The sequence below is a fragment of the Hirundo rustica genome, chromosome 18 (assembly GCF_015227805.2).
Source record: "Hirundo rustica isolate bHirRus1 chromosome 18, bHirRus1.pri.v3, whole genome shotgun sequence".
Taxonomy (NCBI): domain Eukaryota; kingdom Metazoa; phylum Chordata; class Aves; order Passeriformes; family Hirundinidae; genus Hirundo; species Hirundo rustica.
In genome coordinates, this window is record NC_053467.1 from 5095017 (window position 1) to 5115615 (window position 20599).

Consider the following 20599-nt stretch of genomic DNA (forward strand, 5'->3'; position numbering starts at 1 on the left):
TGGCTGCACACCAGGAGCTGTTGGAGCACCGTGCCTTGCATTTATCAACCTGCTTACAGAGCCTCCTGCAAGAGGAGATGCCAGGGAAAGGTAACGAGGCGATGGAGAAGCTGGCCGAGCTCCCTTTTGCTGGGACTGTGCCGTGGTTAAGGGACCAGATGGGATGCCGTGGGTCACACACTGGGCCACTACCGCAGCAGTGGGAAGGAGGAGGATGAAGGTGGGGAAAGGCACTTTATGCCTGTGTTGTGCCCACCCAGCCCCAAAAGCTGGGCAAAGCGGGCACAGCACCCCTGAGAGAGTGGCATTAATGGCCTGGGGAAGCAAAAGGAAAAGTGCAGCTGCATTTCCTGGGGTTATGGGCTTCATCCTGGGGTGCCATTGGTCTTCTGTTTCAACCTGAACCTTTGTGGCCATCAAGGCACTTTATATATACATATATAGAAGGGACTTCAGGTGTTTAAATGCACAAATAAGTTATTTAGATGATGCAGAACAGTCCCCACAAGCTGCATCATGTCTGGTGACCCAGACCCAGCAGCAGGTTGGATTTGGGAATTCACTGCCTTCTCACAAATAAAAATCTTGGGGGTTTTATTTTTTAAGACATTGAAGGACTTTGTCAGGAAAACTGCAAAACTGCAGTTGGGATCTCAGGGCTCTCACTGCAAACCATTGGACCCAGTTGAGTAGAGATGTGTCTGGGGGGCCTGGCATGAGAGTGTCACCACCAGTCCTGGCCCTCCACTGCTTGTCCCCACTGCAGACACCTTCCAGCTGTGCCCAGCTGTGCACAAGACTTGGGGTTGTCTCTGTCTCATGTGTGGGGATTGGGCTGTGATGGGTACTAAATGCCCGTGGGATGGGGATGCTGGGGAGCCATGGATGTGATGGTGGAGCTGGGTATTGTCCCAGGTGTGGGGTTGCTGCGCTACCGTCAATCTACCTGGAAGTTCTGCTGGGAAATATTTGTGAGCCAAGACCCTCTGAGGAATCCAGTCCAGGGAGCAGCCAGTCGTGGGAGAGAGAAATGAAGACCCTCAGCTGCTGGAGGAGTAATAAAGGCATGGAAACAGCTCAGTCCTTCTCAGCCCCAAAGAACCAGATCCCTGAAAAGTGGGTCTCACAGAGCCTACCACACTGGATCATGAAGGTAGCAGAAAGGGTTAAATGCAACCACTGCATCCTTCAATGTTAAACCCAAGACTGGCCCTTTTGTCGACCTGGGAGAATAATTTGAGGTATTGAGTACCTGTTGCCAACCCTTAAATCTCTTTGGGCAAGAGAGTGGACAGTGCTGTCAGAATCAGGCAGAGGTGGGCAGCCTGGGGCTGGGGGAGCAGGACATGGCCAGCAGGTACCCAGGACAGGAAGATCCTGCATCCCCCATTGCCCTGAGCCCTTGCTTGCACTGCAGCAGCCCCAGAGATTTGGCTGAGCTCTCCTGCAGAGAAAGCAGGTGCTGCTTTACAGGGATTAAAATGTAGCCCTCGATGCATTTTTCCCTTTCTTCATTTCTTTTTTGGCACCTCTACCACCCCCAAGGTCCCCCAAAGGCACCCACAGCACCTGGGCAGAAAGTGGCCAGGCTGTCTTGGGGACCAGGGATGGGGTGTGGAGGTCCTGCATCAGGCAACTCATGGCTAAGCACAGACAGAAGATGTTTAGGCAAGTTGAAACCTCTCTGGAAACGGCCTCTCCAAGCCCAGCAGCCACACGGGTGCTGTTGCAGGTGTCTGCAGTGCCAGCCTGGGTGGCAGACGCCCAGCAACCCGTTTGTGTAGCCCTGTCCCCGAGCCAGGCATCTGTCCCTGGGGAAGGCAGAAGGGCAGTGCCTGGGCACGGGTGCTGCTGGCACCCGCCTCCGTTGGAGAGGGCAGGTGCTCTCAGGGCGATGCCCAGTGTTTTGGTGGCTCTGAGCCAGGACATGGGGAAGTTTGGGATAATCTGCCCCACACAGTGGGGTCTGAGTTGGGCTCTAACTCCTCCCAGGGCCAGCCAGAGCCATAGTCCCTTTGCCCGCAGCCACTGGCTCATTTTGGGGCAGAGTGGGCACCACCCAGGGACAAGGGAGCCCCAGCAGGGCCCCTGCCTGTCTCCCGCCTTCCTTTACTGTATCTCTCCCCTTTTCTACCCTCTCCCCTTCCCCCAGTCTGTCTTGCTCTAAACCAGTGCTGCGGGATCAGCTGATGCTTTAATACTGGCCCTGGCGACAGCTGGAGGATGCTGCTGCCTCCGGGGGCTTTGTTCAGTGTCACCCCCCTCCCTGTGACCGATGGGGACCCTGAGGCTGTCCTGCACGGACAGGGGGGCACCATGGTGGGCAGCTGGCCAGTGTCCACCAGTTCAGTCAGCAAAGGAAGATACTGGCGGGAGGGAATGAGCGCAACCGCATTTCTCCAGCCCTCACCGGGGTTAGGGACGGGCACTGCCCAGAGAGAGAGTCTGTGCCATTTTGCCGTGGGTTTTCCCTCCTGGAGATGGAGGAGAGGGGGGAAGGAAAGGAAGGGGTCTTGTCTCCTTCTCTCTCCGGCGCCGGGGCCGTCCCCGGTGCCAGGAAAGGCGGGCCGGTTTCTGGAGGGAGGGCTGCCTGTCCCCCGTCCCCCCCCTTTCCACCGGGGCTGGCGGCCAGCCCCGAAGTTGCGGCGAGGCGGGAGGACACACGTCCTGTCCTTCCACCGCCCCCGGGCTCCCCCCAGCCTCCATCCTCGCATCCCTCCCCCGCGCTCCTCCCGACCGTCCCGCCTGGGCAGCCCCGCCGGTCCCGGGGCGGGGGGAGATGGCTGCCGGGGCTCGGAGGTCGTCGAGACACCTGCTGCCACCGGGCCCCCCCCCCGTGCACACCCGCTCCGCTCCCGCTCCCTCCTTCCTCGGCTCCCGTCCCTGCCTCCAGCCGCCGCTGCAGAGCCGCCGCCGCCGCCGCCAAGGACGAGCCGGGACCGACGGCGGCCGCCGTAGCCCCCCGCCAGCCGCGGCGGGGGCCGAGCCTGCCCCGGGGGGCTGCCCCGCAGGAGGAGAAGCTTTGGAAGGGCCGAGCCCCCGGTGGGACGAGCCCCGCCGGAGCCGCGGGGCATGTAGGCACCGAGCAGCGGCGGTCCCGTAAGTACCGGGCGGGCTGGGGGCAAACGGGGTCCGACGGGCTCCGCTGCCGCCCCGCCACCTCCGCCAGCAACTTTTAGGGATGAGGCTGCTGTTTTTTCTGGGCTGGGGGCTTTCCTTGTTCGTCTTCTCCTACCTCAGCTTCCCCCCCGTATCCCCAGAGCTCCCGTTCCACATCCCGGGCACGGGACGGAGATGAGCCTTAATCCTGGGCGCTGTTCTGGGGGGTTTTGGAGGCAGTGGGAGGCAGGAAAAATTGAGGAGACCTCCCTGGGTGCCACCAGCCCTGTGTCCCCCGCCGCCACCTTGCGTAACCCAGCGGCAGGCAGGACACTTGGCGTTTATTTTTGGTTAATCCATATTCGACCTTTTTAAGCTGCGTTTCGGTGCGTGCGTGTGTGGAGCCATCACCATCGCCCCGGCCCGCAGCCCCCGGCCCGCAACTGTTGCTGTCGGAGGCGCGGGCGAGGAAGGGGAGGGTGAGGAGGAAGAGAAAGGTGATGCCGGGTGGTGGCGGATGAAGGTTGAAAGGAGACGGTGTTTGCCGGGGGCTGCCAGTGCTTCTCTCTCCCGAGTCATCCCCCCTGCATGGGGACAAGGGTGGTGATGAGTTGTCTTTGAGGAGGTTTTGCTGCTTTCTCCCCTTCTGAGGGGCTTCATCGAGGTCTCCATGCTCCACAGGCTTGTCCCCATCGGGGCAATGACAAGCCCTGGCACACCCTGGTGCCCTCCTCTGTGCCCCCTTTGCTCCCCACATGGCTCCCACCAGGTTTGGCTTTGCTCTGTCCTTTCCGTCCATCAGCAGCCGTTCCCCATCCCCTGGCGCAGGCTGCATTTTCCCTCTGATTTCAGGCTTTTTGGGGGGGGGGGGGGGATAATGTTTCTCTTTCCTGAATGATATTTCGCGTTTTGGAATTTTATTTCTCCCATTCCCGAGGTGAAAATATCTGCATGAGGTCTCTCGCTCTTGGAGCAGGGGAAGGAGTGAGGGCAAAAAAGGAGGTTTAAAATGAAGAGCAAACTTTCCCTGCTGCTTTAAATTTACATTTCAGGGTCTGGTGAGAGGTAAAGGTTCTGTTGGTGCCTTTAGCACGAGGTTTCTGTGACTTTAGCACACCCGGGGAAGTTGTGCCTAGGAAGGTGGTTAACCTGCTCAAAACTACCCCAAAGCAACAAAAAACAAGTGCCAAAGCCACCAAGCATTGTGGTGTCCTCAGGTCCTTGAGGAGGCTGCCAGGAGGTGGCATTGCCTTGCCCAGGCTCCTGGCCATGGTCACCTTCCTCCTGACCCTGACTGGCCACTGGCCCTTCACCCAGCTGGAAAACCTCCCTTTTGGGAGAGTCTTTTCCCAAAGGACCAATTCTGCAGTGCTTCCTATAAGGAGTTGGAAAATATGGATTTTCTTTGAGGTTGTCAGGGGCTTTGCTGTATTGTGCTGAGCCCAAGAGCAGCCCCAGCTCTGGCAGTAGCTTCAGGATGGGATCAGTTTCTCCTCAGCCTCCACAACTTTCCTGCAATCTATCATTCCCCACCCCCCCCAAAAAAAAAAAAATCCCCATATTTTCCTGTACCTCTCTAGCTCAGTACAAGAAACAATGGGCTGGAAACGCATGGTCTTGGCTGGGCTGGGGGAGCTGGTTGCTCTTTGCCTCCCAAATTCGACAATTCTGGAGCAGTCCTGTCTCCCACCTGCACATGGAGCCCTTGCCAGCCATAGGCTCTCTGGCCTTAAACTCTTCCATCCTCTTCCACCAGATGCCTCTTCATTCACCAAAGGCTGTGGTGAGGCAGTCTGACTCTGTGTGGTGGCACTGGATTCCTGGGAAGGATGGAAATTCGTTGCCCTGGTTGTCTTATCACTGGCTGAACAATGGGATGTCACCTCCCCTCTGCTGCTGCCATTGTGTTCTGGCTGTGAGTGTTGGGGATATTTTCCTCCTGCGGCTTGGTCCACGGGAAACCAGATTGCCCAACCCTGTCCACAGTCACAGCCAGGAGCAGGGGGTGACAGAGCTTGGCGTCGCAAGAGACGGCCACTGGTCTGTGCCTGGATTACTCAGTGCTGGAAGAGGCTCCCAAGCTTGGGCAAGAGCTGAGTTGAGGAAGAGGAGTAGGTGAGGTGCCAGGGCTGACACGAGCAAACCCCATCAATCATCACAAGGGCCCAGAGTATATCTAAATGTCCTTGAGGAGGGCTCAGACGGGCAGTGCTGCTGGCAGGGCGGTTCTGTTTGTTTTGGGTGGCGTGTTGCTCCCCTTCCTCTCTGCTCGGGTAGCTGATGCCGGATTTCTGATGAATTATTTATCACAGGACTAAAAATACTTGGGAATTCGCAGTGAGGAGCAGGCGGTGCAGGCTGCCCTGCCACTGAGCTGGCCGTGCCGGAGCATGGGATGCTGCCAGCATGGCATGACTCACCTGCTGCCCTCTCTGGCCAAGGGGCTCTGGCTGCGGCCATCGCTGTGGCATTGTGACTCCTGCAGCTCCACCAGCTGTGATGTGGAGTGGGGTGAGGGATGCAGTCAGGTAGGGTGAACCCCTTGGGTGATGGTGGGTGCTGGGGGTGGGTGATTCCCTGATGAAATTCACCTGGTTGAGAGACATGCGGCTCGGTGAGCATCAGCGCCTGGACAGGTGCCCGAGCCGTCCCAGTAACCGTGGGAAATGGAGGGAAATGTGCGGTTTGTGTTCCCTATCTCTGGAGGTGACAGCCCCAGTGCTCAAATCTGCACCGAGCAGCTCTTGCAGGGTGCCCAGGCCGGCAGCTGTTGGGTTGATATCCTGCATTTTCAGTCCAACATGCCGGCAGCGTTTTCGCAGTGTGCTGAAGGGGTGTCTGTCACTGCGGCATGGAGGAGTGTTGGGGTGCCGATCACTGGGGCAGCCCAGACCCCAAAACCAGCTGGGACTCAGTGAGAGGAGCATCTGGCTGTGCTGAAGACACGTTAAGCAACAGCAGCTTTTAATTGCAAGTGACGTTTCTTAGCACCAGCTGGCACCTTGCTGCATGAAGCAACACTGGTGCATGGCTGGTGCCACTGTGGAGGGCTGCTTGCCCCCCTTCCTGCTGCCCAGCTTGGCACGAGGGTGACAGCCCTGGGGGAAATGGGGCTCAGAAGACATGAGGTTATCTTCTGACAAAAAGATCACAGGCTGGTTTTACTGGTAGTCTCTGTGAGGTGAACTCCAGCACAGGGGTGCGTCACTGTGGGCAGGGATGTGTCCCCTTTCAGGGGACTGTCACCCCAACTGCTGCAGTGTGAGCACCCACTGGCAGTGGGGAATTGGGGATCTGGCAGAGAGGATGTGCCCAAAGAGCCCCTGAGAGCCTGGGTTTGGGGTGCAGACAGCAGAGACACAGTGTGAAGGGTGTCCCATCTGGGTGGGTACTGCCAGCAGGGGACACACAGTGGGGGTAAAGAGAAGAAGGAAAGGTGAAGGATGCTGTGGAAAACTTGGAGATATGGAGCCAGATAAGTGCATTGGCTGGGATTTTGTGGCAGAGAAGGGGCTAAGATAGCGTGATGGACAGGAGAGGCAGCGGGACAGGCAGGGGATCAGCTGCTTCCGTGACTGATTTGCAAAATCTCAACAAGCAGGGTACAGAGCTGAACCCTCCCTCAAGGGCAAAGCCCTTGAATATTGAAGGTGGCTGTCTGCTGCAGAGAAAGGCACCAAGGAGCTGCCAGCCCCTCCTGGCACCGCTTGCAGCTGTCCCTGGCTGAAGGGATGATATGGACCAGTGGTGGCTTTTGGATAGGGTGGGAGGGCAGCGGAAGGGAGATGGTGATGGTGAGATGGGGACAGGGTGGTGCTGGGAAGCAGGAACTGGCTGTGAAGGGTCAGTGGTTGATAAGACTGGAGACAAGCGACACAGCGCTGAGGTGTACAGTGGGGGGTGAGTACAACCCTGTGGTCATTCCTTCACCACATCCAGTGCCTAAGGGATGAGGGCCCCTGCGTTCCCTGGGGTCAACCCTCAATGATGATGCCCCAGGGCAGTGGGGAGGGCTGGGGAAAGTGAGGCTGGGGGTCCTGGTGTGTGGCTGGATGCGAGGGGCTGTGTCCTGTGCTGGCAGGGACACGCTGGTGGACATGGGCAGAGCGCCGGCGCACGCTCTGCTACTGTCGATGGTGCTGGGCTGCTCGGCTGCCTTCACGGACATCCTGCTGCCAGGCCCTGAGGAGCCGGTGGTCAACGTGGCCGTGGTGTTTGGGGGCACATCCTACCCTCTGCACATCCGGTCCCGCCTGAGCCCCCAGAGCTTCCTGGACATGCCCCTGGAGATCCACCCCATCACTGTTATCGTCAACAACACCAACCCCAGCACCCTCCTCACCCAGATCTGCAACATCCTCGCCAGCCACAAGATCCACGGCATCATCTTTGAAGACAACGTGGGCACAGAGGCCGTGGCCCAGATCCTTGACTTCATCTCCTCCCAGACACAGGTCCCTATCATCAGCATCAGTGGCGGGTCTGCAGTGGTCCTGACTCCAAAGGTGAGGAAGTCACTTGGTATTTCCAGAGGGGATGAGAGAAATGAAGAACAGTTAGAGTGGGGTGGGTAAGGGATGTGGAATGCTGGAGGGCAGAGGAGCTGCTGGGCTGCAGCCTTTGGGATGAGGAGCAGGAATGGTGGATCAGTGGCTGTGGCAGTGTGGCTGACAGGGGTCGTGGGACATGATGGGGACTTCAGCTAGGGGCCCCATTAATGGGATGTGGGAGATGACCTCAACACCCTGTCGAAGGACCTTCCCTGGTGTGCTGCTTCCTGTGCCCACCACAGGGATGCTGGGTTGGTGGCACTGGAGCTACTGGGGCAGTGGCAGGGTTATCACAACCTTATCTTCCTCCCGCCCTGCTGGGGCTGGATCCAGCCCTGGAATGGCCAGATGTGCAGGATGAGGAAGCCTTGCGCAGCTGTGGCAGTGATCTCAGGTACACCGTGGCTGACACAGGATTCCTGTCTTCTCTGCTCCTCGCTGGCATCAGACACTGTCAGTTACTGTCATCTGCCTGCTGGGAACAGCTGGTGGCAGGGAGAGCTGGTGCCAGGCTGGAGGGTCCTGGGCATGGAGATTTGGGTTATCTCCTCATAGCAGCTCATCCCACCCTGCCTGGCCTGGATGCTGGAGGGGTTTGAGTGCTTGCTCTTTGCTTTGGCTGGAGATCCTGCCCTTCTTCAGGGAACATATTTTGTGCTTTTCTTGCATTGTGATTTGGGGTCCAATCCCCCTGGATTGCACCCCCACAGCCCTGCCTGTACCCACTGGTGCTCATGGAGCACCTCAAGTGCGCTGTGGGTGGGTGGCAGTGGGTGCAGTGGGCTCTGGTTGGTGCATTGGACTCAGGTGGGTGTAGAGGGCTCAGATGGAACCCGGAGCAATGGAAAAATATCCATGGCTTTGTTGTCTGGGTGATTTTCTACACCTTTCTCCAGGGGCTGGGTATTTTGGGGTCTGTGGACGGATCTGTCTCCTCCTCCGTGTTTGCGATTCCCTGGGGCTCACCCAGACTACTTTTCTAGAGATGGAGGGGGTCTGGGTGGCAAAACCTGCTGTCTGCACGTGACCTTCGGCAACTGCCATTCACTGAATCATTTAAGAGAGACTCAGACCAATTAAGGTTTGCTAATGAGAGGCCAGATGGTCAAGGAGGTGGAGCGGGAGGGAAGGAGCCACACAGGCTCTGGCTGCAGGTAGTGAGATGGAGCAGGGATGGGATTTATGCTCCTGGCAGAGCTCTCACCCACCTCCTTCTCCTAATTTAAGGAGAAACTGATGATCTCTTTTGAAGAATGGAGAAATTTTTTTTCAATATGCTAAGAAATGGATGTGAGCCTTCAGGAGTTGACCCTTTGCATGGGGTGAAGTTATTTGGAGGCGGATTAGTCTGATTTTGGATGTCTCCATCCCATGGACTGCACTGGTTCATGGCAATCTTGGACTTTCATGATGGCAAATTCAAGGAGGTTTGCATATGAAGAACAACTAAGGGAGCTGGGGTTGTTTAGCCTAGAGAAAAGGAGACTCAGAGGTGACCTTATCTCCACAACTTCCTGAAAGGTGGTTGTAGTCAGGTGGGGTCTGGTCTCTTTCTCCAGGCAGCAAGTGACAGATCGAGAGGACACACTCTCAGGCTGTGCCAAGAGAAATATAGGTTGGACATTAGGGAAAAGTTTTTCACAGGAAGAATGATAAGGTACTGGAATGATCTGCCCAGGGAGGTGATGGAGTCACCATCCCTGGATGTGTTTAAAAGAAGACTGGATGTGGCACTCAATGCTATAGCCTAGTTGAGGTATTAGGGCATGGGCTGGACTCGATGTCTCTTCCAACCTAAAAATAAAAAAGAAAGGGGAGGAAAAAAAAAAAGAAAAAAAAAAAGAAAAAAAAGAAAAAAAAAGAGAGAGAGAGAGAGGAAAAAAAGGGTGCAAGAGACCTGGATCATGATGCCAGAGCAGCTCCTGATCCCTCTCATCCTGCAGGAGCCCGGATCAGCTTTCCTGCAGTTGGGTGTCTCCATTGAGCAGCAAATCCAGGTGATCTTCAAAGTGCTGGAGGAATACGACTGGGGCTCCTTTGCTGTCATCACCAGCCTCTACCCAGGCTACAACATCTTCCTGGACGTCATCCGCTCCTTCACGGATGCCAGCTACTTTGGCTGGGAGCTGCAGGAGGTGCTCACCTTCGAGATGAGCCAGGAGCAGAGCAGCTCCAGGACGCAGCGGCTCTTGCGCCAGATTGATGCCCAGGTCCTCATTGTTTACTGCTCCCGAGAGGAGGCTGAGTATCTCTTCTCCATGGCAGAACAAGCCGGGCTTGTGGGGCCAGGATACGTCTGGATCGTGCCCAGCATGACAGTGGGCAACATGGAGGTGCCGCCCTCCTCCTTCCCGGTTGGCCTCATCAGCGTGGTGACGGAGAGCTGGAAGCTGAGCCTGCGGCAGAAGGTGCGGGATGGTGTGGCCATCATTGCCATGGGGGCAGCCAGCTTCTTCCGTGCCCATGGCTACCTCCCAGAGGTGGGGCGGGACTGCTGGACCCCCACCAGGGCCACTGCCACCAACACAAGCTTCTACCGGTGAGGCTCGGGGACCACTGGGATGGATGTGAAATGGGAGGAGTGCAGAAAAGGCATGGCAAAGGGCAGGGGAGGAGGGGGATGGAGCTGGTGAGCAGCAAGGAGGATGCTCACTGAGGGCTACAGTGGGTAGTCCATGCCTCTTGGCTGGGATCCTCCTGGAGCATCTCCCCAGAGATCTCCCAGCATCTCCCTTGCCTTTTCCCATGTGTCTTGGTGACTCAGGACCCCTGGGGGTCTCAGGGGGGCTTTCATATCTCTGTGGCACCTTGGGGCTGCGGTGGCAGTCTGTGCATCCTAAGCCCTGCAGTGGGCCATCATCCTCAGTGCCTCCTTTCTGGAAAAGCTTTCTCCAGCTCCCCTCTGCCCCTTGCATGGGGGCTAAATCTGGTCCCCAGCTCTCAGCCCCACATCTCTCCATGGGACCTGAGACAACCTGGCTGAAGGTGGAGGAGAAGGGCTGTACAGCGCAGGGCTGCACCACCAGGGGCTTAACAGGCTCTGTGTCCCACCAGGCACCTCCTCAATGTGACGTGGGAGCACAGGGACTTCTCCTTCAATGAAGGTGGCTACCTGGTCAGGCCCACCATGGTGGTGATCACGCTCAACCAGCACCGGCTCTGGGAGATGGTAGGACCCCCAAGTCCCCTGGGATGGGCACACTGCAGGGTGGCTCTGCAGGGTGAGCCTGGGGCCATGAACAGGCTGGGGTCCCACCCTGGGGTGGGTTGTACCGTGCAAAACCCAAAAGTACCATGGCTGGTCCCGGAAGTACCCATGGTGCCATGGTGAGGATTTCCAGCAATTATAAGCACCAAAGCTCTGCCAAGAGTTGTCAGTTTTCCCTTGCAATTCAGCTGATAAGTTCAAAAAAAGTCAGAATTGCAAATTCCCACTTCTGGAGAACAGCAGCTGAATACCTAGACCTGAAACAAGATGCATGGAGCATTTTTTGGCAGTTTGAAAGCATTTTGGGTAAAGTTTGGCCAGGTTTGTGTTCATCCAAGTGTGAAGCTTGAGGCTCAGGAGGAAACACCTCACTCTGTGGTCCAGGGGTGTGTGGGGAAAGGGATGCTAAGATGGGGCTCACTGGGAATAAGCCCCAAAGGTGGGAGAATGGATACGGGATCACGTGTGACCCCCAGAGCCCCTTGCTGGGGTGACCATATGCTCTCCTTTGGGGCCAGGTGGGCAAATGGGAAAAAGGCATCATCCACATGAAGTACCCGGTGTGGCCCCGCTATGGCTCCTTCATGCAGCCCGTGGTTGACAACCGCCACCTGACAGTGGCCACCCTGGAGGAGAGACCCTTCGTCATCGTGGAGAACACGGACCCCAGCACGGGGGTCTGCGTGCGCAACACCGTGCCCTGCCGCAAGCAGACCAACTCGTCCCAGAGGTGAGCGGGGACACGGAGCTCAGAAATTCTGGCCACCACTCCCTTGGCACGTGGTGTCCAGGGTGCTCAGAGCACCTCTGTTTGGTCCAACCCAACTGGTGTGTTTCCAGTGGTGATGGCCTTGTGGATCCCTACACCAAGCTGTGCTGCAAAGGTTTCTGCATCGACATCCTGAAGAAGCTGGCCAAGGCAGTGAAGTTCTCCTACGACCTCTACCTGGTGACTAATGGCAAACATGGCAAGATTGTCCGTGGGGTCTGGAACGGCATGATTGGTGAGGTAGGGATGGGCATGGCTCAGACCCCCATTTCAGTATTCCCTGCTGGGCACCACTCATTCCTGACCTGGGGCTTTCCTGGTGAAGATGGGATCTATGGTGGGCAGGGGACAGCTTGGCATGAGCTCCTCCTTTGAGGAGGAGTCAGACAAACACAACCCCACAGCAGGTTGTGTCTGTGCCACTGCTCACTTAGGAAGCTAATATTTTTTTAAAAAAAGACAGAAATCAAGGCTGGAAATGCTGGAGATGAAGAAATGCCTGAGGAAAGTGGTCTGGGTCCCTCTGCTTGTCCCTCTGCCCATCCCAAGCCCACTGCCCCTTTTCCAGGTGTACTACAAGAGAGCAGACATGGCCATCGGCTCCCTCACCATCAACGAGGAGCGGTCCGAGATCGTGGATTTCTCCGTGCCCTTTGTGGAGACGGGCATCAGCGTCATGGTGGCCCGGAGCAATGGCACCGTGTCCCCCTCCGCTTTCCTGGGTGAGCCCTGTATCTCCCTGTCTTTCTGCAGGTTCATCCCATACTTCCTACAAATGCAAATTAGAAATATTGTTCAGTTTTAGTAAATTCCAAGGAAAAAAAGCCTGAGTCATAAGGGAAGAAGATTGTGCTATCGGCTTTGGGGCTTCTTCCTTCCCTGACTGAATAATCCTTTTATTATGGAGATGGAGGCTGGAGACTGAGGCTGGGTTCAGTGGCTTTTTCCTCTTGGTTTCTTGTGTAGGGGAGGGAGGATGGGGACTGGGGGGATTTTCCAGCTTGGAGCTCTGTTTTGGTGACCCATCTCTGCCATCATCACCAAGAGCCAGTAGTTAAGCCGAGTGTAGGAAACCGCCAGTACTGAAATTTTTATTTAATGAGTTTTACACCAGCAAAGCTGCAGCCTAGGAAGGGAAGGAGACTGGCCAAGGTTGTCAGGAAATTCAGCTCGGGCAGGGCTCTCAGCTCTCGGCAAGGGCACAGCAGCGATATCCCAGCTCAGCTGGCACTGGGCTCTTGTGTGGGGAGGGTGCAGGTGGGTGCTAGGGATGCCATGGAAGGTGGGACCATCAGCCTGGGCACATCCTCCTCATTCTGTTTTCCCCAGACCACAAAGCCCAACCTTCCACAGAAGCAGGGTCACCTTCACCAGCCCCAGGGACAGACAGAGCATCCTGCCCTGATTCGGAAGGGCCAGGGTCTGCAGTTCCCATGTCCCCGTGTCTCCTGCCTCTGCACTAATGAGACACGTTCCCATCAGGGGAGGCCTCTCCTCCCTGACAGCGAAGGACACGCTGACAAATGGACCTCAGCAGCTGCACACTGATGGCTCGGATACATCCCCAGCGCTCCTGCTGCTACATCCCAGATCATCTTGGGCTGGCAGGGACTCATTGCCTGTCCCCATTCACAGGGGGCTCTCCCTAGGGTTGAGCAGGGCTGGAGGGCTGGTTCTGTGCCTGATGCAGGCACAGTCCTGTGGCCAGAACCATCATGGGAGAAAACCTGTGATCCCATGGGAAACCCTCCTGCAGTGACCCTGGAGAAGGGCAGCGTTTTGTAAACATCTCCATGTTGGTGAAAACTTGATTTGGTCTCGGCAGAGAAGCATGGCTGCATCCCCCAGCTCTGCAGCAACCTGCTTCCCTCCCGATTCCCTGTGGAGCTGCTTGGCCACGGTGCTACTAACCTCCAACTCCTCTCCAAGGAGGGGCAATATGCAGGATGAGCCCCCTCCATCCAGGAGGGCTTCTGGCAGTCCTCAGAGAACCAGGGGATGCCCTTGGAGGCTGACAAAATTCTACTTGCTTTGCAGAGCCTTATAGCCCAGCTGTGTGGGTCATGATGTTTGTCATGTGCCTCACTGTGGTGGCCATCACCGTCTTTGTGTTCGAGTATTTCAGCCCTGTTGGCTACAACCAGAACCTCACCAGTGGCAAGAGTGAGTTGGGGAAGTGGGAGCTGGGAGGGGGAACAAGTCCCTGGCTGGGCTGACAACTCTCCCTTCTGTTTCCTGTCCCTGCAGGGCCAGGAGGTCCCTCCTTCACCATTGGCAAGTCCGTGTGGCTGCTGTGGGCTCTGGTCTTCAACAACTCAGTCCCCATCGAGAACCCCAAGGGCACCACCAGCAAGATCATGGTGCTCATCTGGGCCTTCTTCGCCGTCATCTTCCTCGCCAGCTACACGGCCAACCTGGCTGCCTTCATGATCCAGGAGCAGTACATTGACACTGTGTCGGGGCTGAGTGACAGGAAGGTGGGGCTGATCGTTGGGGTAGGAACTCCAAAAAATCCCTAAACGAAACTTTTTTTTGAAGTTACTGGCAGTGATGTGTGTGGAGCTACACATCACTGCCAGTTGGCTGGGCTTGAGTAGAGGGCTGGCTGTGGGGAGGGGACATGCTGGGGACGTGGAAAGACATGGGCGCCATGTGATGCCACCCCCTGGGGTTCACCATTGCAGTTCCAGAGGCCACAGGAGCAGTACCCACCCTTCCGCTTTGGCACTGTCCCCAACGGCAGCACCGAGAGGAACATCCGCAGCAACTACCCCGACATGCACACCCACATGGTGAAGTACAACCAGCGCTCTGTGGAGGATGCCCTCACCAGCCTCAAAATGGGGTACGGCTCCTGGAGATGGGGTATGGCCCCCCAGATGGGGTATGACTCTCAGAGCTCTTCCAAAGGCATACAGCACCCCCAGATAACTATGACTCCCTGGAATGGGGTGCAGAACCTCACAGATGGAGAAGGCATTTTTCAACTGGGGTACAACCCCCCAGAAGTTGGATGTGAGCCCCTCAGGCTGGGTTAAGCTCTTCCAGACAGGGTACTGCTGTGTGCATCTTCCCTGGATCAAGTACAGGACCCCCAAACAGGGCACAACCTGCTGCAGATGGGGTACAGCTTCATACAGCTCCCCTCAAAAGGGATGCATCTCACCCCAGATGGGGCATGGCTCCCTCAAGTGGTACACAACTCCCCCCAAGGGGTACTTCCCCTCCAAGTGTGGTTACAGCACTCCAGGTTGGGTCAGGGACCCCAAGAGCACAGAGAAACCCCTCTAGATGGGCTACAGCTTTCTGAAAGGGCTAGAGCTCCCCAGATAGGCACAACCCTCCCAAAACCAGGTTTTCAGACCCCTCTCACCCTTCCTCCTGTTGGTGGGGCAGGAAGTTGGATGCCTTCATCTACGATGCGGCAGTGCTCAACTACATGGCGGGCAAGGACGAGGGCTGCAAGCTGGTGACCATCGGCAGCGGGAAGGTGTTTGCCACCACGGGCTACGGCATCGCCCTGCAGAAGGACTCACGCTGGAAGCGGGCCATTGACCTGGCCCTGCTCCAGTTCCTGGGAGACGGTGGGTGCTTGTGTGAGCTCCTTGTTAGCCTGTCCCCATCCTCACCCCACCCCTGCCCTGCAGATTAACCCAGGGAACAGAGCTTCGGTCCTCAAAGCCTGTGCAGCCTTCACAGCTGACATCCCCATGGCAGGATGGCACTGAGGGATTTCGCCAGCTCCTTTCAGGGGATATGAAATCATCTGGATGTTGTGGGTGTCATTCCCTCTGGGCTTGTAAAATCCTGGAGATGGCTGTGCACATCACTTGAGGGTCCTGAGGAGAGGCCTGGGAAAAGGACAGTAAGCATGACTGGCTGGCACATGGGAGGACAGTCAGAAGAGAACCCTGGAGAGGGACAAGTGACTGGTGGGATGCTCAGGCCAACAGCTGCAGTGTTAGGTGATTGCAGCTCCAGAGGCTCAGAGGTCTCTTTATCCTCCTTCACCCACTGGAGGGTGGAAATGGGCAGGGATGTGCTCGGTAAGATGATTCTCAGGGGTGGATTTTCACCCCCTGCACTGTTGTGCATGTCCCAGGTGAGACCCAGAAGCTGGAGACGGTTTGGCTGTCAGGGATCTGCCAGAATGAGAAGAATGAGGTGATGAGCAGCAAGCTGGACATTGACAACATGGCTGGGGTTTTCTACATGCTGCTGGTGGCCATGGGGCTGAGCCTGCTGGTCTTCTCCTGGGAGCACCTTGTCTACTGGAAGCTGCGTCATTCTGTCCCCAAGTCCCACAAGCTTGATTTCCTCCTGGCCATCAGCAGGGTGAGGATGTTGACAGAGGCTTTCAAGGGGCCCAAATGCCTTCACACAGTGTCACAGGGATGGACACGGCTTGGTGGGCATTGTCCTTTGACCTGCATGGGAGGGACTGGAGACATTCTTGTTGATGGGAGATCTTGCTGAGAAAAGCTAGCTTTTGGGGAAAGGGCTCAGTCCTGGGAATGAACCTACATCCTTATTAGCATCCCTGGGGAAAGGGGTGATAGAGGACGGTGTCACCCATGCTGACATGTGCTGGGAATACTGGAGAGGGGGTGTCAGTGCTCTGAAGCTACCTCAGCCTCAGCAGTATCAATTCAGCTCAGCAGGGTCGGCTCAGGGGCCAGGACCCCACTGACCTTGCTGACGATGAGGGGGCCCCCATTTCTCCCCACAGGGCATCTACAGCTGCTTCAATGGGGTGCAGACCCTGTCGAGCCCCGGGCGGGCGCCCACACCCGATGTCACAGCCAGCTCAGCCCAGGCCAATGTGCTGAAAATGCTGCAGGCGGCCAAAGAGATGGTGACAACGGCCAGCGTGGGCGGCTCACTGGAGCAGGCCACCCGCACCATTGAGGACTGGAGCAACCACAGCGAGCGCCTGCAGACCACCTTCTCCCTGAGGACACCCCAGCTCGTGGTGCAGAACAGCACTGGCACACACCGGGGGCCCCCCTCTGGCCCACACCCTGCCGAGAGGCTGGGGAGAACCTACGCTCCCAAGGGTGCTCCCCTGGGGCTTCCGCTGCCCCAGCCCATCCCTGTGGACTCCCGTTCGCACGGGGAGGAGAACCGGAGAGGGGCAAACGAGCACCCCCACCTGCTACACCCCCTGAAGTTTCGGGGCGGCTGTGTAGGGGATGAAGCCCTCACAGGTTTCCCCCACCTCCTGGTGAAGACTTCTCCAGGAGGGGATTATGGGGAGCAGATGCTGGTGGGGAACCACGTCGGGGCGCCCCTCCCGCCCCCCACATCCCCCAGGGACCTCCCACCGCCGGACATCTACAGGGAGCACAAGCGGCCGCCGGGACGCGGGGACCGGCTGCAAAACAACCCCCTTCTCCAGAGGGACGGGGCACACGGGGGCTCAGGAACTCTGCCCCGGCTGCTCTCGGCAGCGGAGAAGCGGGAGGTGGGCAGCGCTTTTCTGTCTCCATCCTGCTCTCGCGGAGCCTTCCCGAAAGTCACCAGGACTTGCAGAGCCAGGGGCGAGCCGGCGCGGCCGGAGGCGGCGGCGATGGAGCGGGAGAAGCTGAGCCGGTGGGCGAGCTCGGCCAGGGCGCCCGGGGAGCGCGGCGAGAAGCGGCGTCCAGCGGGGCTGCGGCGCTGCGGAGCCGCCCGCCCGCCCGCCCGCGCCGACGTGCCCGACCTCTTCCCCGAAGCTGAGGCCGGCTACGGCTGCGGCTCCCGCTGCCCGCAGGCCGCTGGCCGGCTGCCGCCGCGCTCGCCCGTGACCCGGCTGCCGTCCTACCGGGAGGCTTGCCGGCAAAACCCCCGTGCCACCGCCACCGTGCCGGCGTGCGCTCCCCACGCCTACGTGAACTCCTACGCCGACCTGCCCCTCTACGCGAGACGCCTCTCGCGGTGGTCCCCGCCGCCCCGGGAGCGCTCCGTGGTGCATCCCTGCGACCGGGGATCCGGGCGCTGGGACGGCGCCTGCAGAGACTGTGGGAGGCGCGGGGAGCTGGCCTTGCTGCGGGCGGTGGGGGCGGAGAGGAGGGACCCGCTGGTGGCCCGCGGGGTGGCGAGTCCCTGCGCCGGCGGGTCCTGGCGGCGGGTCTCCAGCCTGGAGTCGGAGGTGTGATTGGGGGACAGGGGGGTGTCCGCACCCCTCTGCCTGTCCTTTGCCCGGGTTGTCCCCATGGGCCAAGCCAGCGGCTCCTGGCCGGGCTCCGGCCTCCCGGAGTCCTGCACCGCCGGTAGCGGGATGCTCCAAGCGGCTCGGCGGGTCCCGGTGAGCTTTTGGGGGGAGTCAGAGGAGCCTGGTAAGGGCTGGTACGTGCTGGGTCGAGTTCTCGCTACAGGCGGGGCTGGCATCGGAGACGCCAAACGCATCGCAGCCGTCTCGCCGTCACGTTTTGGTTCCATTCAAAGGACTCGAAACACCATGTCCAGGTCATTAAAAAGACATTTTCAGCTGCCTGGGGACCCTTCTTCCATCCTCCGGGGCTGCCTGTGGCATAATGGATTCCCGTGAATATTCCAGGTCCTGCGCACCCCGTCCGTGTCCCGGTACTGCTATGCCGCGGCACAGGCTCGTCCCACCGGCAAAGGAAAGCTGGAAAATGGCAGCTGCTCCGAGGGTTTAATTAGGAACCGTCAGCCTGTGCAGAGGCTGGAGCCGAGCACTGTAGCCGGGTTCATGCCCCCTGCTCAGGCTTTGGGGTGCTGGGCACTGATGGCCCTGGTCTTGGGTCAGTGAGTGATGCTGTCACGGCTGCAAACGGCAGGCTGGCAGGCATCTCCAGCTTGGCACAGCAACCCCGGGAAGGTGTGCTGTGGGGAATGAGAAAGGGAAAAATTCCTCCCACCTTCCCAGGCTGATAGAGCCATAAATCAGGTGTGATAGATGAGCCGGGTTAAATTCTTCTCTTCATGTACGTCTGACACAGCCCATTCCCTGCCGGGCTGGGGCGTGAGCAGAGGCGGCCATGACTCACAGCAGCCCCGGGCAGGGGAGAGGGTCTTTGGGAAATGGGAATTGAGGCTCCGGGGCCCCGGACTGCAGCCAGGGCTTTGCCAGGCGGTCCCAGCCCCATCCCAGAGCCGCACCACCAGGACTACACAGAGCTTCCCGTGACTGGCTGGCACGCTGTCCCAGAGAGATGCCAGTCCCCAGTTCCTCTTCCCAGCTGGTTTGGCATCATCTTCCCCCTCCATGAACTTCTCCCTAGGAAGCTGCTTTAGACTGCTTTAGAGTTTTGTTGTTTTTCTTTTTTTAAACACAGTTGTTGGGGGTTGCTGGCAGCCACCGAGCAGCCAGGGCCGGTAACAGCGAGGGGACAATGGCAGGGACTGCTCCAGAACATCCAGTCCTGCCCCAGAGACGGCTGCAAAACCCCAAGGAGGTCCAGAAGGGCCCAGCCATGTGCGGTTCAGGCTCAAAAGCATTAGCAATTTCTGTCTGTCCATCCATCAGTGCATCCATCCGTCTGGGGTTAAATCCAGCCAGTCCCTCCATCCCCCAGCCTGGCTGCCATCACATACTGGTGCTGGCGCTTTAATTCTCTTTACTTACTTATCATTGCAATTGTCTCTTAATGGCTTTGGCAGCCCCTCCAAGTCTCCTGGTGATGGTGGGAGCTGATGGTGTATAAATAAAAGCCATAAATAAATAAACCCAGCTGAAGAGGAGGGTATTCATCCACAGGTGATGGCACCCATTCACCCAGGGCAGCTCTTCCCAGCCAAGTGCCCTAGATGCCCCCAGAGTGACAGGCTGGTCCCTGGGAAGCTTCAGTGTGGCCTTGGGAACTTCCCCTCAAATTATGGCACTCTGGCTCATACACAGCTGCAGTCAAACCTGAACTGAGGTTGGGGCTGTGACAACAAAAGGGACCAGAAAAGGGAAAAAAAAGAAGTATCAAAAATCCCAATCCCACGTGTTAAATTAATTAGTGATATCCCTGGTGACTCAGCAGAGGCAAATGGAGCTGCTTCATGTTTTATAGAAGGGCTTTGCTGCGGGAGGCTGAGGACAGCAAGGGGGAGGGCAAATGGGGTGCAGGGGGTGCTCCCAGAGGAGGTGGTCCCAGGGCTGGGTGTCAGCACACAGTGTAAGGTCTATTCTGGGTGCCCCATGTGAATGCCCAGGTCCCTGGCCACCGTGGCAGCATTTGCATTATCATTTTTACATGCAAATTGGGATGGAAAAGTACAGTTTTCCTCCCATTCCTGGTGCCAGGTGCTGGACACTGGTGGGAAAGGAGGTGTTTGGGGCATGACTAGTCCAGTGCAGGTGGGATCTGTGACCCTCAAGGACCAAGGAAGGACTGAGCTGCTCCTGCAGCATTTCCCTGCTTGTGGATACACCAGGGACAAACCTTCAGGGAAGCAGCAGTCTGGAAGCACCCTCTGGCTAGGCTTTCCAAAGACGGGCTGGGTAATTTAATGTTTAACAGACGTTGAGGGATATTTCTTTTTGGTGAAATTGTCTAATCAATCACTTTTTAATTCAGCCTGCTCTGGCACCCGGGACACCCTGGGAGGCTGTGGGCTGCTCTGCAGCAAGAAATAAGGCTGAATTACTGCTGGGCACCCACCTCTGGGGCTCAGCCCCACTGTGGGGGGCAGTGTCCCCCCCAAACCCATCCGCCACCTGTGCCAGCTCTGACATCTCCATAGCAGGTCCTATTTTCAGGACCATTGCTCAGCCTAATAGGACCCATCCTGATGAGGAGAGGGGGAACAAAGCAGGCCCACACAGGTCAGCCACTGGGAAGGGGTTCCGATAGCAAGGACATGCTGGTGCTGCTGTGGGGAGATGGTGACTCAGGTTAGGGCAGGGGGAACTGGCTAAATCACAAACCTGGACACATAGAGGGCCAAGAAGGTGCTGGGTACAGCTGCCATGCCTGTGCCCAAGGATGCCTGAGGGAGCAGCAGGTGCAGCCACCTCCTGGTTCCTGCCTCCTGCCAAGG

General features: G+C 57.8%; 1 protein-coding gene across 2 annotated transcripts; it reads left to right on the plus strand.

Moving 5' to 3' along the window:
• The first annotated feature begins 2970 nt into the window (after positions 1 to 2970).
• Positions 2971 to 19581, plus strand: GRIN2C (glutamate ionotropic receptor NMDA type subunit 2C). 2 transcript variants are annotated; one of them, XM_040081611.2, is made up of 13 exons: positions 2971 to 3099; positions 7181 to 7604; positions 9593 to 10188; positions 10704 to 10818; positions 11376 to 11587; positions 11698 to 11866; positions 12195 to 12348; positions 13664 to 13789; positions 13874 to 14103; positions 14311 to 14471; positions 15023 to 15210; positions 15729 to 15961; positions 16356 to 19581. In XM_040081611.2, the coding sequence occupies exons 2-13, from the start codon at positions 7197 to 7199 to the stop codon at positions 17760 to 17762; spliced, it is 3999 nt and encodes a 1332-aa protein (XP_039937545.1). In that variant the 5' UTR covers positions 2971 to 3099; positions 7181 to 7196; the 3' UTR covers positions 17763 to 19581. The 2 variants fall into 2 exon arrangements, with proteins under 2 accessions (XP_039937545.1, XP_039937544.1); XM_040081610.2 differs by lacking the exon at positions 2971 to 3099 and having other exon boundaries at positions 7035 to 7604.
• Positions 19582 to 20599: the final 1018 nt, after the last annotated feature.